A 15,376-nucleotide genomic window follows, 5' to 3' on the forward strand; every position below is an offset into this window, starting at 1 on the left:
TGGAGTTTTGGCTCTTTTCCTCTTTTTCCATTATTTTCTCATCTATTTTTTTTCTTCATTTTTTGGTAATTTTTAAATGAAAAATTATTAGCTTTTTGAAACATTTGTCAGTCTGTCACATTTTTCAGATATTTTTCTTTTATAAACTTTTTTGTGTTTTTGTTGCATTTTTACGGTTTTTACTCTTTCATATTGTGGTGTTTATTACTTTTTCTGTTTTTTTTATTTTATTTTATTTTTTTTTTTAAATTTATGCCATGTTTTTTCTTTTTTCCCCACTATTTTTAGTGTTGATGCTTCTTCAGTTCAATAAACGCATCTGTTGAGCGAATCGCACTTAACCGAACACACAAAGATTGTTCCACGTGTATTTCCGTACGCCAGATACTGCGCATGCCCAGAAGCAGAATTCATAGAGGTGAACGACAGATCCGATTGGCGCCATCTCGGTGAGTTCTGTTAACATTACATATGTCGGTCTAAGTGTGTATTTTCTATGTGGTATGTGGCACAACAGCGTAAGAATGTGATTAGAAAATAATGTTAATGATATTTATTTATAGTAAGTACAAAGCGCTGGCGGTGTGTAAGCACGTGACTAGAAACTTTAGCTAGCTAATGAGTTAGCCTGTGTATGCTAGCAGTGTCCCAGGTGTGTTTACAGCTTTAGCTTTAGCTCAGCTGTGTGAAGGAAAACAGTCTGTGGAGCCTTTAAAGGACCGCAAAGGGATTGTCTTAAAGGAAAACTTTAACTACCTCCGACAAGGAACGGCCGAGGTTTGTCTGTTTGTCTGTCTGTTAGCAAGTTAACTCATACAGTTATGGATGGATTTGGATGTAATTTTAGGAAATGTTGATACTGGCACAAGGAACAAACAATTACATTTTGGCGGTGATGGGGGGGCAACTGATCTGCTTTGGCGGAGGTATGTACTTTACTTTATCCAATCCAACTTTATTTGTAAAGCACTTTAAAACAACCGCAGTGGACCAAAGTGCTGTACAGAAGAATAAATACAACCAAAATAAGAGAACAAAATACAAGAATAGATCCCTTTTTTCTTCTCCATCCTTTCCTCCTTCTTTTCTCCTTCTCCTCTCCCTTCTCCTCTTCCTCCTCTTCATCCTCTTCTCCTTCTCCTTTTTTCCTTCTCCTCTCCCTTCTCCTCTTCCTCCTCTTCATCCTCTCTCCTCCTTCTTCTCCTTCTTTTCTCCTTCTCCTCTCCCTTCTCCTCTTCCTCCTCTTCATCCTCTCCTCCTCCTCCTTCTCCTTTTTTCCTTCTCCTCTCCCTTCTCCTCTTCCTCCTCTTCATCCTCTCCTCCTCCTTCTCCTTCTTTTTTCCTTCCTCTCCCTTCTCCTCTTCCTCCTCTTCATCCTCTCCTCCTCCTTCTTCTACTTCTTTTTTCCTTCTCCTCTCCCTTCTCCTCTTCCTCCTCTTCATCCTCTCCTCCTCCTTCTTCTCCTTCTTTTTTCCTTCTCCTCTCCCTTCTCCTCTTCCTCCTCTTCATCCTCTCTCCTCCTTCTTCTCCTTCTTTTCTCCTTCTCCTCTCCCTTCTCCTCTTCCTCCTCTTCATCCTCTCCTCCTCCTCCTTCTCCTTTTTTCCTTCTCCTCTCCCTTCTCCTCTTCCTCCTCTTCATCCTCTCCTCCTCCTCCTTCTCCTTTTTTCCTTCTCCTCTCCCTTCTCCTCTTCCTCCTCTTCATCCTCTCCTCCTCCTCCTTCTCCTTTTTTCCTTCTCCTCTCCCTTCTCCTCTTCCTCCTCTTCATCCTCTCCTCCTCCTCCTTCTCCTTTTTTCCTTCTCCTCTCCCTTCTCCTCTTCCTCCTCTTCATCCTCTCCTCCTCCTCCTTCTCCTTTTTTCCTTCTCCTCTCCCTTCTCCTCTTCCTCCTCTTCATCCTCTCCTCCTCCTTCTCCTTCTTTTTTCCTTCTCCTCTCCCTTCTCCTCTTCCTCCTCTTCATCCTCTCCTCCTCCTTCTTCTACTTCTTTTTTCCTTCTCCTCTCCCTTCTCCTCTTCCTCCTCTTCATCCTCTCCTCCTCCTTCTTCTCCTTCTTTTTTCCTTCTCCTCTCCCTTCTCCTCTTCCTCCTCTTCATCCTCTCCTCCTCCTTCTTCTACTTCTTTTTTCCTTCTCCTCTCCCTTCTCCTCTTCCTCATCTTCATCCTCCTCTTTCTTCCTTCCAGTTGACTGACCTTATAAATGTCATATTCATTCTCTTTTCTTGTGTCTGATGGTTCTCAGTTCTTCTTTTACTTCCTGTCCCGTGGTCGCTCTGAAGGTTTCACGCTCCAGCGGTGGCTGTGGCGTCCTCCTCCTCCTCCTTCCTCCTCCTTCCTCCTCCTCCTCATCCTGCGCAGATTTGGACCAAGCAGAGGATTCAGACCAGACTGGACCAAGCAGACCCTGGTGGATCCTCCTGGACTCCAGTTGAACATGTACTCTCAGTACTGGATGTCGGATCGGGACCGTAGACCAGACTACAGGAGATACACGGTGAGTACCGGAACCAGTCTGGACCAGAACCCAACAGAGTCCGACTGAGCAGGTTTTATCCACATCTGTCAGAACCAAAATACCATCTTCCTCTTCTTCTTCTTCTCCTCCTTCTCCATCTTTTTCTTCCTCTTCCTCTTGTCCTCCTCCTCCTTCTCCATTTTCTTCTCCTTTTTCTTCTCCTTCTTCTTCTCCTTCTCCTCCTCCTTCCTCTTCTTTTTCTCCTTCTTCTTCTCTTCCTCCTTCTTCTTCTTCTTCTTCTTCTTCTCCTTCTTCTCTTTCTTCTCCTTCTTCTTCTCCTTTTCTTCTCCTCCTCTTTCTCCTTCTTCTTCTTCTGAACCAGTTTTAACCAGAGCCCATCAGTCAAACTGAGCAGGTTTTATCCACATCTGTCTGAACCAAATGTGTTCCTGGTTTTTCAGGTTGACTTTATTTACACCCAGAGGCAGATTTGTTCTGCAGTCAGATGATGATGATGATGATGATGATGATGGTGATGATGACAATGACAATGATGGTGTTGTTTTCATTGCGTGCCTGTTTTTTTTTTCTCGATCACATTATTTTCATCCTCTGTATGGTTTCCGTCCCCTCAGTTGAGGAGTACTCGGTGACCACGGCGACGGTGTTGTTTTTCATCGTCATGTGTCTTTGTGTTCTCCCTCCAGGTGGTGGAGGGGGCATGTCCTCTCCCTCTGGGCTCCACCTGTCGCAGGAAGCGCCTGCGTTCGCTTGGTGAGGAGGACGGCGAGGGCGTGAGAAGCTGCGCATTCCGACCAAACCCAGAGGGCGGCGGCGGCGGCTCGCAGTCGGCCGATGAACTCAGCCGATACGCAGAGCCGGACGAAAAGGGGGAGGGGCTACAGAGGCTGTGTCAGCGATGCCACATTATGGTGTCACAGCTGATCCGACAGGCCGCCGCCCTCACGGACACGGCGGCACTGAAGGTCAGAAAAACAATTTATTTACAACCAGGTTGAAACAAATAGTGTCATTTACAGGAAAATATGAATAATATATTTAATTATTGACATTAAATCATTCTAGAGCCGTGCAGAACATATGAACATGCATTAAAATGAACAATAAAATACATTTTATCATGAAGCAAAATGTCCCGAACATTCATCAAACTGCATAATTAAAATAACTTATAATAATATTTATAATTAAACACATTTGTTTCCAGTTAGAATCATTTCAGTGTAACACAAACCAATGGATTAGCATCAAAAACAGAAGCTTTGTTCATATAAAACCAAATTATGATCAGAAAACAGTAAAAGTTCAACAAAATTCATCTTCATCTCTTCATATTCCTTTACTTTTGTTTTTTTTTTGTGTCGTTCTGTGAGTTTTATCAGTAGAAATAATACTAGTACTGTTGGATCTGCTCAGTGTTAGCTTAGCACTGTTAGCTTAGTGCTGCAAAGTTTGTTTCATTGGTCTGTTTTATTCAAGTGTTTGTTGTTTGGACAAAAGCATTGAGAAAATGAACAAAAACTATAAAAAAATCGACAAGAAATTAATAAAATAATCAGTAAAATGTAAAAAATGTACAAAATTGTCGACTGTATTAACGAAATGGACAATGGCAAAGTAATAAAATGGACAGAAAATGAATACAACATGGAAAATGAACAAGAAAGTGGACAAAAATAAACATAAAGAAGAATAAAGTCACGGAGAAAATGAATAATGAACAGTCACCAAGAAAAAAATAGAAATGTACAAAGTAATCAAGCACATTATGAAAAATTAAGCAAAAAAATTCAACATACAATGGGAAGTGTATAAGAAGATTTAGAAAAAGTACTATAATAGTAAAGGAAAAGAGGCAAAATAAAGGAAAAAAATTACCAAAACATGAGATGGTAAAGCAAATTACTGGTAAGTTAAGAAAATTAACTAAACATGAACACAAGACACCAAGAAAAAAAAACAAGTGTACAAAGTCATCAAGAACATTACAAAAAACAAAAAAATCAATATCCAATGGAAAGAAATTTAAGAATAATGACTATATTAATAAAAAAAAAAAAACGAAGGAGAAAATTAAGAAAAAATTAGCAAAAATTAAAACATGAGACAATAAAGCAAATTAAGAAGATTAACAAAACATGAACACAAGACGGAAAATGAACAAGAAAATGAACAAAAACTTAAAGAAAATGAATAAAATCACTGAGAAAATGAACAAAAATGAACAAAGTCGCCAAGAAAAAAATAGAAATGTACAAATTTATTAAGAACGTCACAAAAAAATAAGCACAAAATCATCATTCAGTGGGATATGTATGTTCTTCTGATTACGTGGATATTTTTCTGTGAGCGTCATGTGGTGTTACCATGGTTACTGCGCTTTAGTTTTTGTTTTTTGTACTAAAACAAATCAGAATTTAAATAAACTGGTATTTAAAGGGTTAAAATCCTAAAAACGGTTGAATGTTTGGTAGTTTTGAGCAGGACTGAAGTTGTCCAAAAGATTTATATAAAAAATAAAATAATATTGATGAATGACGATTTTATATTTTCTGTACGATGGTGGGTAGAATGTGTGTATTTCTGTGAGCGTCATGTGGCGTTGCCATGGAAACACAGATGAAACCGGGCTTAAGAGGTTAATGTGAGCGACCTAAAGCCAACATGTCGCCGTCGTTTAACACTGAAACTAAAATGTGTGAATGTTTTTAGAGTTTAAAGGCGGTCATTGACAGTTTTATCAGTTAATTAAGTTGATAAAGTCACATGTTTTCCAGTGTGTGTGTGTGTGTCTGTGCATGTGTGTGTATATATGTGTGTGTGTCTGTGCATGTGTGTGCGTGTGTGTGTGTGTGTCCTGTTTCATGGACGTTGCTTTGGGTTAATTTGACACTGAGTTTGTCTGTCAGGTTTTTCCATCCATCAGAGCAGCTCACGTCTCTGCTGGGGCGAGAGAGCTCTCTCTCTCTGTCTCTCTGTCTCTCTCTCTGTCTCTCGCTCTGTCTCTCGCTCTCTCTCTCTCTCTCTCTCTGTCTCTCTCTGTCTCTCTCTCTGTCTCTCGCTCTGTCTCTCGCTCTCTCTCTCTCTCTCTGTCTCTCTCTCTCTCTCTCTCTCTCTCTCTCTCTCTCTCTCTGATTGGTTCTGATCTGGTTCACTGCCTCTGGTCGTGTTCCATTGTTCATCCCATCACTCGTTCATTTGTCCCGTCACTCGTTCGTTCGTCCCATCACTCATTCGTTCCTCCCGTCACTCATTCGTTCGTCCCGTCACTCGTTCGTTCGTCCCATCACTCGTTCATTTGTCCCATCACTTGTTCATTTGTCCCATCACTCGTTCGTTCGGCCTTTTCTTCCAGTTCTTCACACATCAGGAAGAACAAATTGAAGGTTTGACCCAAACACCTGAAAACAGGCTTTAAAAGAAAAAGAAAAGGAGACTTTGGATTAGTTTTCTTTCTTTCTTCCTTTCTTTCTTTCTTTCTTTCTTTGTGTTTCTTATTATTTTTCTTTCTATTTCTTTCTTTTTTCTTTCTATTTTTCTTTTTCCTTCTATATTTTCTTTCTTTGTTTCTATTTTTTCCTTTCTTTCTTTCTTTCTTTCTTTCTTTCTGTATCTGTGTTTAATGTTTAAACCAGAATCAGCTGTTTAAAAACACAGACATTAACAGTTGGTCATTTATTTACTGTCATTATTAACATCAAATGATTTGACGATGTTTGTCACATTTATCTTTTACGACAATTTTTTTAGAGACAGAGTTGAAAAAAGATGAAAATGACATTAAAGATGCAAAAACATCAAAATGTGGTAAAATACGTGAGAAGATGAAAATATAAAACATGTAAGAACATGGAAAATGGGGTAGAATATGCAAAAAAGATGAAAATGTAAAATGCACAGACAAAAAGATGACAATTTCATAAAATGACGTAAAAGATGTGAAAAAATTTAAATTATGCTAAAAAAGATGTAAAAACAAGAAAATGTGGTCAAATATGCGACAAGATGAAAATGCTGTAAAACATGCAAAAAGATGAAAAAATGTAAAATATGTAGATGAAAACACATGAAAATGATGAGAACACAGAAAAACAAAAAATAGCAAAAAGGTGAAAATTTCTTTAGAGACAAAAACACACGAAAGTTACATAAAAGGTGCTAAAAGATGAAACATTGTAAAGATGTAACACAAAAGAAAACAGATGAAAAGATAAGAAAATGATGAAAACACAAGAAAATGACAAAAGATAAAAAAGATGAACCTTTGAGTCAAAATGTTTCTGTTTTTTGTGATTTTGTTCGTTTTCTTTCAGATGTGAAAACGTTGGTTCAGTGTCGTCATTAAACATGAAGGTCAACCTAAAAGTCACCTGCTTTTATTTATGTTTTTATTGGATTTTATTTGTTTCATTTTCCTCCTAAACGTTGTCAATAAAAAGTCCAGAGTTCGGCAAACTGAGCGTCCCATCGTCACTTTAAGACCAAACAATAGTTTTAAAATTCAGTGACAGAACTTAATTAAAGCTGCAAGCAGCATTGGGTGGGACCTCGCACCGGGCGATCCGCCTCCCCCGCGATCCGCCACCCATGACTGTCGACGCCTCAGCTCCACTCACACCTCTCCGTCCCCATACCAGTTCCCACCCTTTAGTGTCTGTCCTCCTTACATCTGTACAGAACACCAGTGACCCTCTGCTGAAACCACCATCACCTTTAAATCAGACTTTTATTTTGGAAACCCTACTGTGTGTATGTGCATTTGTTTTTAATGTGAGAGAAAGAATCAGTTTGAAAAATTAATTGAAATTGTATGAATAAGTGAGTATAAAAGTGATGATTTACCACATTTAAGGCTTTTATTTTGGAAAAACCCTATTGTGTGAGGATGTGTGTCTGTGAGAAAGAGTACTTTTGAATGAAGAAACATTGTACAAACAGTTGAGCGTTTGGTCATAAAAATGAAAAGAAGTTATGTAATAGACATTTTGTATTATTCTTAATTTTGGTTTTGTTTTGAAAAAATGTACTCCGTGTACTTTTGAATGTGTGCAAAATTTCCAATATCCACAATACAATGCAGTAAAACCTGTTTTAAAATAAAATTAAAAAAATAAAAAATTTTTTGGATTACCTGGGACTTAAACCGGGGTCCTTCAGCTCCATAGGCAGCTACATGAACCACTGCACTACAGAGAAACATATGAAAATGTGCACCAGCAAGACTTTTATAGGGATTTTGCCATTTGGAAAAGTGAAACTAAACATAGTCTTCAAAAAATCGCCATAATTCCATAACCGTAGGTCGTATCTGAAAAATTCTTTCACTTTTGGATTCTGCAGACTCGTGGGAATTCAATGAGGTCTTAACTTTTATGTCAAAACTCTGAAATGAATAAGCAGTAATTGCAGAAACATAGAGTAACTTTCAAAGGCAGATTGCCAACTTCCTGTTGGAGTTAGCTCATGAGTGTCAGTGTAGGATTTGTCGGCTCAATCAGACCAACATTTTGGCATTTGTTTCATGTTTCTGTGACATTCCTACTGGCTGCTAGGGCAGATTTTGTGTGTTTTTTAGTACATAGGTGGCGCTACAGAGTCCATTTTGGCACCCAAGGGGTTAATTTTTGATATTGTATGAAAGTGTTCACCAGCCATGACATACATGGCAAATTTGGTGAGTTTTGGAGCATGTTAAGGGGGTCAAATGGCAGTCTAAAGTGGAAAAAGTATGAAAATAAAAGAATTGTTATAAATCAACAACCGTACATCCTATCTCAAAAATTTTTGCATGTGAGCATTGTGCTGAGTCCCATGAACGCGTAGATATGTCACATGTCAGGAAAAACTGCAAAGTGAAAAATGAGTTCCAAACATCACAACTTTGCGGGCTTGTAAAAAAAAAAAACTAAGACAGTTCCGGAAAAAGTGAGAGATCACTTTTTTGAGGAGGTTTCACTCTATCTTTTGATGCTATTTAGAAGTCAATATGACAAACGGTGTCATCGAAGTTAGTTTTAGAAATTTTATTTTGAAAGGCATATTGCGAACTTCCTGTTGGAGTTAGGTCATAAGTGTCAGTGGATGATTTGTAGTGCTTCATCCAACAAGAATTTTGGCACTGGTTTCATGTCTGTACGACATTCCTAGTGGCCACTAGGGCTTTTCCCATTTTTTTCACATAGGTGGCGCTAGAGAGGCCATTTTGGCACCTATGGGGTTAATTTTTACATTTTATCAAATTTTTCGCCAGGCCTGACATGTGTGCCAAATTTGGTGAGTTTTTGAGCATGTTTAGGGGGGCAAATTCCAGTTTAAAGCGTCACGGAAAAATAATAATAATAATAATTAAAGCTGCAAGCAGCATTGGGCGGGACCTCGCACCGGGCGATCCGCCTCCCCCGCGATCCGCCACCCGTGACTGTCGACGCCTCAGCTCCACTCACACCTGTCCGTCCCCATACCAGTTCCCATCCTTTAGTGTCTGTCCTCCTTACATCTGTACAGAACACCAGTGACCCTCTGCTGAAACCACCATCACCTTTAAAATGAGACTTTTATTTTGGAAACCCTACTGTGTGTATGTGCATTTGTTTTGTATGTGAGAGAAAGAATCAGTTTGAAAAATTAATTGAAATTGTATGAATAAGTGAGTATAAAAGTGATGATTTCTCACATTTAAGGCTTTTATTTTGGAAAAACCCTATTGTGTGAGGATGTGTGTCTGTGAGAAAGAGTACTTTTGAATGAAGAAACACTGTACAAACAGTTGAGCGTTTGGTCATAAAAATGAAAAGAAGTTATGTAATAGACATTTTGTATTATTCTTAATTTTGGTTTTATTTTGAAAAAATGTACTCCGTGTACTTTTGAATGTGTGCAAAATTTCCAATATCCACAATACAATGCAGTAAAACCTGTTTTAAAATAAAAAAAAAAAAAAAAAAAAAAAAAATTTTTGGATTACCTGGGACTTGAACAAGGGTCTTTCTGCTCCATAGGCAGCTACATGAACCACTGCACTACAGAGAGACATGTGAAAAGGTGCACCAGCAAGACTTTTATAGGGATTTTGCCATTTGGAAAAGTGAAACTAAACATAGTCTTCAAAAAATCGCTATAATTCCATAACCGTAGGTCGTATGTGAAAAATTCTTTCACTTTTGGATTCTGCAGACTCGTGGGAATTCAATGAGGTATAACTTTTATGTCAAAACTCTGAAATGAATAAGCAGTAATTGCAGAAACGTAGAGTAACTTTCAAAGGCAGATTGCCAACTTCCTGTTGGAGTTAGCTCATGAGTGTCAGTGTATGATTTGTCGGCTCAATCAGACCAACATTTTGGCATTTGTTTCATGTTTCTGTGACATTCCTACTGGCTGCTAGGGCAGATTTTGTGTGTTTTTTAGTACATAGGTGGCGCTACAGAGTCCATTTTGGCACCCAAGGGGTTAATTTTTGATATTGTATGAAAGTGTTCACCAGCCATGACATACATGGCAAATTTGGTGAGTTTTGGAGCATGTTAAGGGGGTCAAATGGCAGTCTAAAGTGGAAAAAGTATGAAAATAAAAGAATTGTTATAAATCAACAACCGTACATCCTATCTCAAAAATTTTTGCATGTGAGCATTGTGCTGAGTCCCACGAACGTGTAGATATGTCACATGTCAGGAAAAACTGCAAAGTGAAAAATGAGTTCCAAACATCACATCTTTGCGGGCTTGTAAAAAAAAAACTAAGACAGTTCCGGAAAAAGTGAGAGATCACTTTTTTGAGGAGGTTTCACTCTATCTTTTGATGCTATTTAGAAGTCAATATGACAAACGGTGTCATCGGAGTTAGTTTTAGAAATTTTATTTTGAAAGGCATATTGCGAACTTCCTGTTGGAGTTAGGTCATAAGTGTCGTGGATGATTTGTAGTGCTTCATCCAACAAGAATTTTGGCACTGGTTTCATGTCTGTACGACATTCCTAGTGGCCACTAGGGCTTTTCCCATTTTTTTCACATAGGTGGCGCTAGAGAGGCCATTTTGGCACCTATGGGGTTAATTTTTACATTTTATCAAATTTTTCGCCAGGCCTGACATGTGTGCCAAATTTGGTGAGTTTTTGAGCATGTTTAGGGGGGCAAATTCCAGTTTAAAGCGTCACGGAAAAATAATAATAATAATAATAATAATAATAATAATATAAAAACGAACGAAAAACAATAGGGCCTTGCTTGCAGGCAAGGCCTCTCACTGTGTGAGAGGGCCTTACCTTTCGGCTCGGTCCCTAATTAAATGAGGAGGTGAGTGGTCGCCGTGACGACGGACGTTAATAAGGAAGTGATTTGAGTCGACACAACCTTCAACGACAACCTGGGACGCACAAACGGCGTTAATTAAAGCCAACGGATTCATCTGAGAACGAGACACATGAGCGAGTTCAGGACGAAGACGACCAATGAGAAGAGACAGAGAGGGAAACTGCGGGGGGGCGGAGTCACAGCCCACCGTTACCACGACGATCTGACACCACGGCGTTTCACATTCATCAGGAAACAATTAAGTGTTAGTCATTTCTAATCAACGTCCATTAAAGAGGGAGAGGCCTGGTTTAAAGCTGCAGATTCAGCAGAAGACGAAAAAAAAAAACAAAAACGGAAGAAAGACAGACAGAACATGACGAAAAGATGGAACGAGACGGGAAATACGGAACAAGACGGAAAAGACGAAAAAGACGGAACAAGACGAAACAAAACAGAAAAGACGGAAAAGATGAAAAATATAGGAAAGTCGCAATAATGACGATAGACGACGAATACCATGCAAAAGATGAAGATGACTTTTTGACATATTTATGTCATTTTTGTGCCACATTTTACCACATTTCCGTGTTTTTGTATCTTTTATATAATTTTCTTTTTTTTGTCTTTTTGTCTCTTTTTATGTTTATTTTAACATTTTTATCTTTTTGTTTTTTTTAACATTTTCATCTTTTTGCATCTTTTACATCATTTTTATGTTTTTTGTCATCTTTCATGCTTTTACGCGTTTTATATTTCCATCTTGTTGCATATTTTACCTCATTTCCATGTTTTTGCATCTTTTACGTCATTTTTATCTTTTTTTGTCTCTAAAGAAATTTCATCTTTTTATGTTTTTCAATATTTTGATCTTTTTGCATCTTTTGTCATTTTCATCTTTTTTCGTGTTTTTGTCTCTAAAGAAATTATTGTCTTTTTACGTGTTTTATATTTTCATCTTGTCGTGTATTTACCACATTTTTATGTTTTTGCATCTTTTTGTCGTTTTTCAACTTTTTGTCATCTTTTCATGTATTTTACCACATTTTCATCTTTTTGTGTTTTTTAATGTCATTTTCATTTATTTGCATCTTTTCCGTCTCTTCCCTGCGTTTCCATTTTTGTGTCTCTTTCTTTCCAAACTTTCATCACATAATAAAAACATTGTGTCTGTTAATTGGCTGTTAATTGTTAATTAGACGCTGACATGAACTGACTGATGTTGGAACTCACAAAACCAGCGGAACGAGTCGACAAACACGGCGCTAATTATCGGGACGAACACGCGGCTGCTGGAAACCCAGCGCTGTTTGGAGATAGTCAACGTTAAAACAGACGTGACGTCTGGACCGACTTCAGTAAAAACACAACCCGGGAAAAAATGAAGCGTCTGTGCCGTTTTCCCAGCAGCCCCGGTGATTAATGAGATAATTAGAGTGCAGCGAGTTCAGCCTTCACCTTCAACCGTATCAGACACACTTCAAACAGTCATTAGCATTTCACAGGCCTCGGATCCACCAACGCAGTTAACAGTGGGACCAACGCCAGAGTCCAACGGAAAGTCCATTTACTGTGAGCAGAACCCAGGCCCGTGTCAGGCTGAGGGTTTAGAGCCTGGTAGAGGTTTCACCAGCAAATAAATAAAGCCCTGGTGGAGTCTGAGTTCAGACAATAGAGCCCAACAGTGACCAAAGGACGAACAGCAGCTGGACACTGGCTTTAGTCACCGTCCTGGTCGTTCAGTAACTACACTGTGTGTCCAAAAGTCTGTGGACACGTTTGAGTCAACTGTTTGTGTTCTAACAGGGCTCTGGGATACAAAACAAACTGTCCCCCAAAAAGAAAGTGTCCCCCTGTGAAGAACAAATACTGCATTTAGACCAGGACGGGGTTCAGGTGACCCCAGTACCTTTAACACACATGGACTACAGTCTGTGGACACGTTTGAGTCAGCTGTTTGTGTTCTAACAGGGCTCTGGGATAAAAAAAAAAAGGAAAAAAAAGCCTCGTATGAATATAGGTTTATATTTTGGGATAGATATCAGTGCATTGGTTCGTTTGGGTTCAGTTATTATCTTTGTTTCTAAAATGACTCACAGATGGTTTGGACTGAATTTATGTTATGGATTTTTCTTTTTTTTATTTTTCCTGGACCATGATTTTAAATGTTCTATAAATTTCTACATTTTCTAAAATTTTTCCTGGTCTTCCGTGATCACCCAAAACCATCTAAAACCCACCCAAAAAACACTTAAAAACCACCTAAAAACCACCCAAAAAACACTTAAAAACCACCAAAAAACCACTTAAAAACCACCTAAAAATCACTTAACAACCACCTTAAAACCACCTAAAAACCACTCAAAAACCACCTAAAAACCACCTAAAAAATCACTTAACAACCACCTTAAAACCACCTAAAAACCACTCAAAAACCACCTAAAAACCACCTAAAAAATCACTTAACAACCACCTTAAAACCACCTAAAAACCACTCAAAAACCACCTAAAAACCACCTAAAAAATCACTTAACAACCACCTTAAAACCACCTAAAAACCACTCAAAAACCACCTAAAAACCATCCAAAAATGTTGAATCTAGGTGTTTCTTTTCTTACAGGGGTCTGGGATCCAAAACGATAAGGACTAATGTCAGAATATAGTTTAATATTATGGGATAGATATCATGCAGTCTTCAATGGGAAAATGGATGAAACTGGTGGAATTCAATAAAAAGGTCAAATATCACTAGTTTGCTTCTAGATCACATGTTGACATTTGTTTATACAGTGTAAGGACAGTCCTCCTCTGGGCTACCGTAGGCTTCTCCTCTGGGCCACCGTAGGCTTCTCCTCTGGGCTACCGTAGGCTCCTCCTCTGGGCCACCGTAGGCTCCTCCTCCGGGCCACCGTAGGCACCACTTCTGGGCTACCGTAGGCTCCTCCGCCGGGCTACCGTAGGCTCCTCCTCCAGGCTACTGTAGGCTCCTCCTCCTAACTGTCAGAGCGGTCTCCACAGTCTTTGGTCTCCACACCAGTACAAACGTGGTGTTTGCTGAGGAGAGTGAGAAGTCCGTGGTTCAAAATATCTAGAGTGCGTTGTTTGTGGTGAATTGGTGCGGCTTTTGAAGTTTCTGATGCAGACCAAAGTGTTCCTCACTGCAAACTGAGGCTGAAGGCGAACCAGTCAAAGACATCATCTTATTTCAGCTCCTCAAACGTCATCACACGCCACAGTGCGTCAGTGCGTTGCATTGTGGGATGCAGACGAAAACGACATGTCGACTATGACACCAACAGCCCAGTACACAACAAACACTAATAGAATCAAGTCAGTTTAGTGGATAATGTGACATATTCAAGACTCTAAAGCACAGGTGTCAAACATGCGTCCCAGGGCCAAATCCAGCCCACCAAAGGGTTCAGTCTGACCCCTGGGGTGAATGTGTGAAATGCAAAAATTACACACAGTTAAGGATGTTAGAATCATTTTAGGTCTGGTCGGTCTGAAGTGGATCAGACCAGTAAAATACTATCGCAATAACTACAAATAATGAAAACTATAAATTTGACTCTTTGATTTAGTATAAATACAGTAAAATTACACAAAAATATTTACATTTACAGACAAGCCTTTTACAAAAAAATGTGAATATCTGAAATGCCTTAAGAGAAGTATGTGGAATTTTAACAATATTCTGCCTGTTATTAAATGTTTGGTGTATTTGTAGATCCACTGTGATCTGTAAGTTGTGAGTCACATGTATAAATGATAAACTAAGGCAGAATATTGTTAACACTGCACTTATTTTACTAAAGAATTTTCAGGTTATTCATATTTGTTCATGTTATGTTCAAGTACAAGTCGTAGATGTAAACACTTTCATAACGGAATTGACTTTTTCCACTCAAACATTCTTATCCTATTATTTATCATATTTTATTGGTCTGGCCCATTTTATTTCATATTAGGCTGAATGTGGAACTGAACTAAAATGAGTTTGACACCCCTGCTCTAAAGATGCCAATTATATGGAAAATATTACTTTTTTTTGTGTGTTTTTTTTTTTTTTTTTCTTTTGTAATGAATCATTATGACAAAACAAAAAATAATAAATAACAAATAAAATAAAAAAAATTGATACAAAATGGAAAATGAACATGAAATTGAACAAAATAAACATAATATAATGAGGAAGAAAATGAATAAAGTCACTAGGGCTGGCTATCATGGCCAATTTCCATAATTGATTCGATTTCGATTCATAAGGTTCTGAATTGATTAATCATGATTCGATCCAATATCGATTCAATTTAGTATTAATTGATTGATTCAGATAAATTTAGTGATACCAAAGTACAATTTTGAATTGTAACCTGGTTATTTGAGTACCGCAGTCATGCAACACATCAGTACTGGGATCAGTATTTATATTAGAAAGGAAATAAATATGACATTTCAGCAGGAAGGAGCTGAATCTGCTCTGAAGTAATGAACAGGACAGAAACATGTCCATGTTTTGGGGGGGGTGCGCTCTGTGATTGTGGGTCGGGGGGCGTGGGGGGGCAGCATAGCAGTCGGACATTGTGGCTTTCCTCTCCCTCTAACTCCATA

The 15,376-nt window shown here is 38.6% G+C and overlaps 1 protein-coding gene across 1 annotated transcript in view; it reads left to right on the forward strand.

The window, feature by feature from the left end:
• Window positions 1–2,386: 2,386 nt before the first annotated feature.
• LOC115415125 (kinesin-like protein KIF26A) overlaps window positions 2,387–15,376 on the forward strand; it is a 79,632-nt gene continuing 66,642 nt past the window's right edge. Inside the window, exons 1-2 of the mRNA XM_030128586.1 lie at window positions 2,387–2,491; window positions 3,160–3,438. Of these exons, the coding sequence (XP_029984446.1) occupies window positions 2,432–2,491; window positions 3,160–3,438 (339 nt within the window). The 5' untranslated portion in view covers window positions 2,387–2,431. The remainder of the gene's footprint in view (window positions 2,492–3,159; window positions 3,439–15,376) is intronic.

Source organism: Sphaeramia orbicularis, chromosome 24 (assembly GCF_902148855.1).
Source record: "Sphaeramia orbicularis chromosome 24, fSphaOr1.1, whole genome shotgun sequence".
Taxonomy (NCBI): domain Eukaryota; kingdom Metazoa; phylum Chordata; class Actinopteri; order Kurtiformes; family Apogonidae; genus Sphaeramia; species Sphaeramia orbicularis.